Source organism: Oryctolagus cuniculus, chromosome 13 (assembly GCF_964237555.1).
Source record: "Oryctolagus cuniculus chromosome 13, mOryCun1.1, whole genome shotgun sequence".
NCBI lineage: Eukaryota > Metazoa > Chordata > Mammalia > Lagomorpha > Leporidae > Oryctolagus > Oryctolagus cuniculus.
In genome coordinates this window covers 790,342-800,017 of record NC_091444.1, presented here as the reverse complement: position 1 = coordinate 800,017, position 9,676 = coordinate 790,342, and the positions used below count along the sequence as shown (strand labels likewise).

The 9,676-nt window shown below is 66.3% G+C and overlaps 1 protein-coding gene across 1 annotated transcript; it reads left to right on the top strand.

Annotated features, from left to right (window-relative positions):
* The first annotated feature begins 280 nt into the window (after positions 1-280).
* On the top strand, positions 281-4,288 carry GLUL (glutamate-ammonia ligase). The gene is made up of 6 exons (XM_051840972.2): positions 281-446; positions 1,092-1,253; positions 2,174-2,320; positions 2,413-2,540; positions 2,659-2,858; positions 3,095-4,288. Exons 1-6 carry the CDS (start codon positions 281-283, stop codon positions 3,411-3,413), a joined length of 1,122 nt encoding a protein of 373 aa, XP_051696932.1. The 3' UTR covers positions 3,414-4,288.
* The last annotated feature ends 5,388 nt before the right edge of the window (positions 4,289-9,676 follow it).

Below are 9,676 nucleotides of genomic sequence, written 5' to 3'. Positions count from 1 at the left end.
GTACGAAAAGGGGGAAGCAGGCCCCGAGGGAGCAGATCCCAGCTCGGTCCCGGGGCCCAGGCCGCCACCCCCTGAGCTAGCAGCAGGAGTGGGGCTGGGACTCCGGGCCTGGGCTGCGTGTGAGTCGGGGCCTGGTGACCAGATCCGTCTCTGGGGCCGGTGCGCCGCCGGCTTCCTCCTGCGGGCTGGGCGTGTTGCTTGGGAGGGAGGGGCGGCCCCGGCTGGTGCAGGCTCGCCCACGGTGTCGTGTTGCTTCGCTCTCCCCAGAACGCCATCCACCATGGCCACCTCGGCAAGCTCCCACCTGAACAAGGGCATCAAGCAGGTGTACATGGGCCTGCCGCAGGGCGAGAAGGTGCAGGCCATGTACATCTGGATCGACGGCACGGGGGAGGGGCTGCGCTGCAAGACACGGACGCTGGACTGCGAGCCCAAGTGCGTGGAAGGTGAGTCGGCCAGGAGGCCGCCCCCGCCACGGCGGCCCCTGCGGGGCTCGGCAACAAAGGGACCCTGTGTTTGAGAGGAGGCCTGAGCCAGAACCAGGGTGTTTAAAAGGAAAAAAAAAGATTTAAAAGCTTTGCAGGGGTAGGGGGCGTGGCCATGCTGAGAGTCCCCGTCAGGCAGTGCCCATGCACCTGTTCCCGGGGGGCTCCTGCGTGGTCGTGGCCCCGTGGGAAGGGCCCCCAGGGGGTGCCCAGGACACGGAGTTGTGCACTGCCTGCAGGCGGCCGAGGAGCCCGGGGGCGCCAGGAACAGGTCTGCATAACCTGGGAACATGCTGTGGGCGGGTCCCGAGCCGCCTGCCCGGGGGTGGGGGTGGGGTGTGACTTCAGAGGTCTAGCATGTGCCTCCCGGTGCACAGGGGACTTCTGGGGGGAGGGGGTGACAGGTCCCTGGGGCGGTTTCTGTGACTTGTCTTCATGAGACAATGCCTGACAGTGCCTCGGTGGTCTTGCTGGGAGGCAGCCACCAGGGTACGCAGGGGAAGCAGCCTTGTGCCCCTCCGGGACGGGACCCCGCTGTGGGGCCGGGAGGGGGACTGGCTGCCTGCCTGCATGAGGCCTCACGGAATTTTCCGTCTGTCCCGCCAGAGCTGCCCGAGTGGAACTTTGACGGCTCGAGCACCTTCCAGTCGGAAGGCTCCAACAGCGACATGTATCTGGTCCCCGCCGCCATGTTCCGCGACCCCTTCCGCAAGGACCCCAACAAGCTGGTGTTCTGCGAGGTCTTCAAGTACAACCGGAAGCCGGCAGGTGTGTGGGGCGGGTGGGAGCCCCGGGCCTGACCTGCGAAGAGGTGGTGGTCCTGGAGCCGCCTTGGGTTCTGGGGCTTGAGCGTCCGTGGCTGCGCGCCGGCTTGCTCTGGAGAGGAGCTGCCGTGGCTGGGCCGTGGCTGGGCCGTGGCTGGGCCTGCCTGCTGAGGGCGTTGCATTCTTCTGCCTGTGCACTGGGGAGGGGGGGGGGCCTGAGTCCTGGGCTGCCCCTGGTGGGCAGTGAGCTCCCGAAGCGTCTCCTCATCTTGCGGTAGGGACGGTGACGACCGCGTCCTTAGAAGACGTGAGCCGGCACACGCCGTCAGGCCTGCTGGGGGCCGTGCTGTGCTGCCGTCCTCTGGGCCCCCGCCGCTCCTCGCGTGCAGCTCCGCCCCCCTTTTTCCTGTGCAGCCTCTTGCTCCCGCCAGTGAGGCTGCGGGGTCCCCAGGCCTCGGTGCCCCGGGGAGGCAGAGCTCCAGTGCCGAGACGGCCACGGGCCAGGGTTGTGGTGAGGGCTTGGCCGAGCGCTTCTGGGCGACACAAAGGTTGCACGGGTTCCTGGGCACAGTTAAGTCTGTGAAAGCCTTGCTAATGGGGACGCTGTTTCCAGCTGAGGTCACCTGACCTGGGTCTTCCTGCACCAGCAGCGCCCTGCTGCCCAGGGCGAGCGCCTCGGTCAGCCGTGGGCTCCAGGAGCCCGGGGAGGGAGGGGAGGGCGGGGCGGCCCGGTGCCTGGCTCCCTCGCCTGTCCCGATGGAGCTTGCGCCCCGGGGCCTGGTGTCGTGAGTTCGCCTGCGGCCCAGGTCCTTCAGGGTCGCCCCGCAGGTGCTGCTGTATGGCTGCTCCCGTTCTGACTTGCGGGGCGTGGGCAGGAGGTTGTGGGAGGTTGGCCCGGCGGCCCCTGACCCTGCCGCTCCGCAGAGAGCAACCTGCGGCACAGCTGCAAGCGGATCATGGACATGGTGAGCAGCCAGCGCCCGTGGTTCGGCATGGAGCAGGAGTACACGCTCATGGGCACCGACGGACACCCCTTCGGGTGGCCTTCCAACGGCTTCCCTGGGCCCCAAGGTGAGCCCCTCGCGCCCGCCCCGCCCCAGTGCTCGCCTGGGACGGCGGCAGGGAAGCCCTGGCTGCTGAGCCCTGCCCTCTGGCCTCTGCAGGCCCCTACTACTGCGGCGTGGGGGCCGACCGGGCCTACGGCAGGGACATCGTGGAGGCGCACTACCGGGCCTGCCTCTATGCCGGCATCAAGATTGCGGGGACCAACGCCGAGGTCATGCCTGCCCAGGTGACTGCCGGAGCAGCAGTGGGCACACGGAGGCTCAAGGGCCCCAAACCCAAGGGCGGGGCGGAGTCCAGGGCGGCGGGGCGCCTGCCCCTCTGACAGCGGCCTCTTGCGCTCCCAGTGGGAGTTCCAGATCGGGCCTTGCGAGGGCATCCACATGGGAGATCACCTCTGGGTGGCCCGGTTCATCCTGCACCGCGTCTGTGAGGACTTCGGCGTGATAGCGACCTTTGACCCCAAGCCCATCCCTGGGAACTGGAACGGCGCCGGCTGCCACACCAACTTCAGCACCAAGGCCATGCGGGAGGAGGACGGGCTCAAGTGCGTGTGGGCATGGCCGGGGGATGGGCCTTGGGGGTCAGGGTGGGCTTTGCAGAGCCCCCTGCTGGGAGCCCTGTGGTTGCTGGCGGCTGGGAGCCGGGAGGCAGGCAGGTCCACCCTGTGCACAGCTCAGACCCAGCCGGTGCAGGTGTGGGGAGACCCCCGGCTGCCACCCTCCGGGGTCCTGGGGTCCGTGGGGGCTGCGGCCGGCTGGACCTGGGTTTCTCTGTCCCCAGGCACATTGAGGAGGCCATTGAGAAGCTGAGCCGACGGCACCAGTACCACATCCGCGCCTACGACCCCAAGGGCGGCCTGGACAACGCGCGCCGCCTCACCGGCTTCCACGAGACGTCCAACATCAACGACTTCTCGGCCGGCGTGGCCAACCGCAGTGCCAGCATCCGCATCCCCCGGACTGTGGGCCAGGAGAGGCGGGGCTACTTCGAGGACCGCCGCCCCTCAGCCAACTGCGACCCCTTCGCCGTCACGGAGGCGCTCATCCGCACGTGCCTGCTCAACGAGACCGGGGACGAGCCCTTCCAGTACAAGAACTGAGCGGCCGCTGCCCGCCGCCCGCCGCCAGGGCCTCCCCTGCCCGCTGTAGCCCCGAGCGGGGAATAGCAAGGTCGTTCTGCCCCTCGCGCCCGGTCCAGCTCGCTGTCTTCTGCAGGGACTCGGGGTCGGGCCCTGCCGCGCCCCACACCCACCCCTCTGCTCTCACGGGCTCCACCTGCGCGGTCCTGGGGTCGTGGGGTGGGCTGGGGTCGTGGCCTCTGTGCCCTTCTTGGGGGCCTGTTCGGGTCTGGCAGGTGCAGCTGTCCACGCAGGGCCGGGGTTGGGCACGGCTCCCCCCTTGGTGGGCTGGGGTCCCCGTTGGGGCAGCCGCAGGGGTGAACGCAGGGGTGAACGGGTGGGTTTCCCTGCCTGCTGGGAGTCCTTCCTGTGTGGTTCCTGTGGAGAACCTTTTTGTATTTAAGTGTAGAAACAGGTAGTGTACACAGTGGGACTGGAGGCTGGGCCTAGATGGGGAGCAGGGACAGGGTCTCCCTGCGAGTGGGGGAGGGGTGCGGTGGGCGGGGCCCCGCCTGCTGGCAGTCAACCTGAGCGAGTCCCGACGGGCACCGGGGTGCTTCCTGGTGGGAGCAGCACCACTAAAGCGGGCCTTTTGATACATTAAATTTTTTAAAAGCGAAACAAGTTTAGATTTTAATCACATTTGTAGGGTTCCTCGGTCTAATTTCGCAGACTTGCTGGTGGGCTGCTGCGGTGGGCGGGGTCGCGAGCGCCCCTCCCCCGCCCGCGCGGGCCTCCTGTCCTGGCCGCTGCGCTGGCTGATTGCCACGCACACCGTGTTCAGCCTCAGATAACTCGTTGTAAACAACTAACTGTCCAGAGCAGCGCTTATAAATCAGCCTAACGTCTACAAGCTCTCTGCCTCCTCCTTGTGGTCCTTGTGGTCTCCGTGCTGATCGGTTCCCTTCCTCCCAGAGAAGGGGCTGGGGGCTTTCAGAGGGCCAGGAGCGCAGGGCTGTTCCTCGAAGCTCAGAAAGCCGGGAGCTGGTGCTGGCCGGGGTCTTGGGGAGTGTCTCCACCCTGGCCGCGGGTCACACCCTCTGGTTCCCCCACCCCCCGCTGGCTGTGACCTGTGCTGTCACACGGGTCACACGGTGGGGAGCAGCAGCCGGGCGCTCCTCAGCTGGCCGCCCTGGCCGGGACCTGGTGCTCGGCTGTGTTTGCAGTCCCCTCGGGCTCCTTCCTAACGAGAGGCCGACTCCGCGCAGTGGTTTCCAGAATGTGTGTGCATTAACCCCCAGCTCCCCAGACCCGCGGGGTTCCCTGCTCCCTGGCACACAGAGGTAGTGGGGCTGTTGGCTCGGTTCCCCGGGCAGCAGGTGCACAGTTTACAGGAGCCCAGACACCCCAGCTGTCTCGGAGGAAGGCGTCCTCTCCGTCTGCGGGGGCTGCTCCCGGCTCACACCCGTTCTCCCCGGGTTCTCTAACAGGGGTGGGGGGATGGGGTGGGGGGGTGGGGACGGCGAGGACAGCTCCACAGTTCCCGCCAGCCTCAGGCCCTGGCTGGGCTCTGCAGCAGTAGATCAGAGCTTGGTGGAAACTTTCTCCCTCCTCACGAGGCCCTGCGTTGGCTTTGAAGTCAGGGCCTTGGAGCAATCCCCCTGTGGCTTGGTCCGCAGTGAGTGGTAGCTTTGTCAGGGTGGAGTAAGTGGGCGCGAGCAGGCCCCAGCCTTAAAGAGACAGGCCAGGATTCCCCAGAGTGCCCCTAGTCTGCACCCAGCAGGGCCACGTAGGCGGTGCTGGCTGAGGGCCTGAGAAGCCGTGTCTGTGTACGGAAGCGTTGGGACCCGGCCGTGGCAGGCTGTCAGTCACCGCCGGCCCTTCAGCCGCAGAGTCTAGGAAGGCCCTTGCTGTCAAAGGAGAGTCGCTGCTGCCTGTGGCGCCCACACCCGGGTGGGAGCCTGGCCGCGTCCCTCCCAGTCCAGCTCCCTGCTCGTGCGCCTGGGAAGGCAGCAGGTGAGGGCCAAGTACTGGGTCCCTGCCGGCCACGGGGGTTCCAGGTTCTTGCCTTTGGCTTGGCTGTTGTGGCCACGCGTGGAGGGAAGTAGCAGATGGAGATCTTTGTCTACCTGTCATCTCTGCCTCTCAAATAAATCTGAAGAACCTCACACACACTGGACAGCGGCTCTCCCAGCGGCAGACAGGGCGCCCTCGTGGTAAACCCGAGCAGCAGGAGCCACCTACCAGCACACGCTGGCCTCTGGGCCCGGGGCACCCACAGGGCTCCCCTGGGACGTGGCTTTTGCGGGTGTCGTGTTTGTGAGCATTAAGCCGCCAGCTCCCTGGGCTGTTTGCTGTGTTTGGCTATGGCCCTGGCACCGAGGCAGAGTTCTGGTTCTGACCGCTTGCCCAGTTAGTTCTGGCTGCACTCAGGCTGCTGAAGGCCTCGTGGCCGTGAGAGCTACAAAGTGGGAGAGCAGCTGACCCCCTGGGCTGCAGGTGGAGACGGGGCCCGGTCACCCACACTGAAGCCGACGCGCGGTGCAGGGCGCACGCCTTCGATGCCTGGTGCTCCTGCCGGCTGCACGACCCTGGGGAAACACGAAACATCTCAGGGGACAGGAGCTTGTGCTAGGAGTGGGCAGGCTGCCTTTGTGGCCAGGAGCCATCCTCAGCCCTGGGCTTTTGGGTCAGAGGCTCTCGGAGCCCCTGGGAGGTGTGCTGCTCCTGGGCGTAGCTGCCTCTCGGCCACAGGGCACGGCTCTGGCTTTGCTCTGCCGGGGAGCTGTGGGCTCAGGGTGCCTCTTGTCTCATCCCGGCTCCACTGACACCGGCCTGCAAAACGTCAGCCGTGGCTGCGGGGGCCGAGCGGGCCCAGCGGAGGGAGCCCCTTCCTGTCCCAGGGTCCAGGCCGCCACTGTGTGTCCTGTGTGGCCTTGGTGGCATTTCTGGTGTGCCTAGGATGGAGTGTGGGGGAGGGCCCTGGACTGAGGTGCAGCCCCCTCCCCAAACAGCCCAGCCCAGCCCAGCCCAGCCCAGCCCTTTGGCAGTGGACGTGGGATCCAGGAACTGACACCCACTAGCGTTTTTACAGAAACCCAGGCCTGCACCGTGGGCTGGGGGCCCTGGGTGAAGGGACAGGGTGTAAGGTGGGGACTGGGCTCTCTCACAAGTGTTCTTGGGCTCAATGGTTTACAGAGCTGCCCTAACGCCTTGTTACCTGGTCTAGACACAGGGCCTCCTGGGGTGACGACCCTCGCTGCCCAGCAGTGAGTCCCTGAGACGCGTGGGGACAGCACCACACCCAGCCCCCAGCGGGCAAAGGGACTCTGTCCCGGGAGGCTGCAGAAGCAGGCACCTGGGGAAGGCGGAAACCGTGTTAGTAGTGGCAGTGGGGACAGGTAGCTGTGAGGTGGGTTAATCCGCTCCTTTAGAGCAGGGGGCTCCAGTTCCCTTGCGGATTTTGGGGTACCCAGCAGCTCAGCCAGCACGTCCGTCCAGGGGTCAGAAAGGCCCTGAGCGTCCACCGCTCCGCTGCACACCACCCTGCCCCCAGGGGTGGCAGCCCCGGAGCAGGTGTTCTGTCATTCAGCTTCCTAGCACCTGGGAGCCAGGAGCAGCCTTGTTGGGTCCAGGTGAGTGGCGGCCATCAACCTTAGTTCCCGCCCCCAGTGCTGCTGGGGGATGGGGGCAGAGCTGGCAAGAACGAAGCCACTGTGTTTCCGTGGCCTCGTCCTGGACCCCAGCACGCCGGACGCCAGCCACGCCAGCCATGCCGTAATCCCAGGCTCAGCCACACTTAGGTGGACAGGAGGGAGCCCCCCTCCGCTGCGGATTCGAGCCCTGGCTGCAGTCCGCCACAGCAGCCAAAGTCAAAGTCCTCTGTTTATTTGAGGCGTCCTCTGGTCCCCAGCCCCACACCCTGTCGTTAACTGGGCCTCTTAACTGCCGGGCAGCGGGCTTGAGGTCTCCTGTCCATCCCAGTGTGACCAGTCACTTAATATTTATTTATTTGAAAGGCAGAGTTACAGAAGGAGGAGAGAGGAGAGATTTTCCACCCTCTGGTTCACTCCTCAGTTGGCTGCAATGGCCAGGCAGAAGCCAGGAGCCTCCTCTGGGTCTCCCACGTGGGTGCAGGACCCAAGCACTTGGGCCGTCCTCTGCTGCTTTCCCAGGCCACAGCAGGAGCTGGGTTGGAAGCAGAGCAGTGGGACTTGGACCGGTGCCCACACGCAATGCAGCTTGACTCCCGGTGCCACAAAGCAGGCCGGGGAGTGATTTATTTTCCCTTCTGACCCCAGATGCCAAGAGGGACCCCAGGAGCTGCTCAGGGAGCCTGGAGCAGCGAGGAAGGAAGAGGCAAAGGCTGAGGGGTGGGGACCCCTCCAGGGTGTTCCTGCGTTAGGGGTCCCCGGGCCGGAGTACGCCAGGCCCTGCGCAGCCAGCTCCCTCGCCCTCAGCTCCGCCTGGGTCAGCCTCCTGGGGACCGCCCACTCGGCCCAATTGACCCACCTGGAGGGGACCAGCGCCCAGCGAGCGCTGAGAGGTGGGGGTGGGAGGAAGGGGACCCCACAGCCTGGGAGTGGCTCCTGCTGAGTACCCCTGGGCAGCCCCAGGACACAGGGTTACCCCAAGGCGCTTCTGGGAACTGGAAAACATCCTTGTGGCCCTGCCCTTTTGTCTAAATAAAAGACAACGGCTGCAACCCAAGAAACTCTTCCGGGACTGTGCAGCGCTCTCGGGGGTGCTGCCTGACAGGTCGGGGTCTCTGCTGGCCTCGGCCCCGCCCCGCAGAGCCCGTGGAAAGCCGCCGGGAGCCCAGGGCGGGTGCTGTCCTCACTCTGCTGCCACCGCGCCCGGCACGCGGCATGCTGTTCTGTTTTCAGAAGCCGCGTTACAGAAGTTATATAACCGTCATCATCTTGCACACTCACCGAGCTCAGAGGGCACCGCGGGGGAGGGGGAGGAGGAAGGCGCTCAGGCCGGGCCGCGGGCGGCCGAGCGAGACTGAGCTTCTGCCCGCCCTGTGGGCCGAGAAGTCCAGCTTCCCTCTCGTCCTGGGGCTGCCCTCCAAGTGCCGGCAGAGAGTGAGCGCCCCGGGGCCACCGCGGCCCTCTGTGGCCAGGGCGGTGAGCACCAGCATGGGGCAGCCGCATCTGTGCTCCGAGGCCCCACTCTCATCCCGGGCTGACTCCACGCCTCCGAGGGCGGCCAGGGGAGACCAAGGCCCCTCCTCTGTGTCAGGAGATGGCGGCTCTGCGGTGGCCTGGTCTCTCACGGCCGCCCGGGGAGGGCTGGAGACGGCTCCCGTCTGCACCATTTCACTTCCACTCCCACCACCTCGCTGCCTCTGTGCCCCCAGCCCTCCGCTCTGAAGGAGGAGCCGGAGGGCCAGCTGTGCGCCCTCACTCAGGCCCAGGGGCGCTCACTGAGCTTCTCCCCGCATCTCACCTACGAGGGCTTCAAAGCACCGGGAAAAGGCGCACCAGGAATCAAGCGTGCGTGGACTCCAATGTCTGTCTGCACTCAAGTGAACTTATCTTTTTTTGAAGGTGCATACATGCTAATTGTATTATTATTATTATTATTTTCCCAAAGAAACCTTTTATTTTATTTAAGGAATACAAACTTCATGCTGAGCAGGCAGCACCCCCAGAGCAGGCCTTAAAGGACCACGTGGCCAGTCACGTGGCTGCCACCCCACAGCCTCGTGTCTCAGGACGTGGCCAAGCGGCGGGTGTTCCTGGTCTCTCAACCACGTCCCGCTGGGGCTCTAACGCCCGGAGACCCCAGGGCCGCGCAGGAGAGGGCTCTGAGAGCAGCCAGCCGGGGCCCAGCACTGCGCCGCTCCCCCACCCCGCCCGGCCGCGACTGCCACCTGCCGCCACACCTGCCCTCTCCGGAGGGCTCAGCCCTGTTCCCAGAAGCCTCCAGCTCCAGGCTGGCTGACCCTGGGCCAAGCCCAGGCCACAGGGTGGTCAGGGGAGATGGGCCGGGCAGGGTGGGGCCAAGCCGCCTCGGGCTCCGACCCGCAGCACCACTTCTCCTTTGCAGGCTCCCTGCCCTTCCTCTTGCTCCCGGCCTCGCCCCTCCCCGGGCCTGTTTTTAAACACGTGTGGAGGGAGCTGCCTGGGCAGGCCCAGCCCAGCAGCTGCAGCGGGAGCCTGCGGCCGCCGCCCTCCCCCGTCCAGCTGCCGCCCAGCCGAGCGCCTGGGCCTGCCTGGCGACTCCGGGGCGCTGGGTGCAGGCGTGGCGGCCGACCGGTTTGCAAGTCCCGCTGGGCAGCTCGCTCTTCCCCAAGGAAA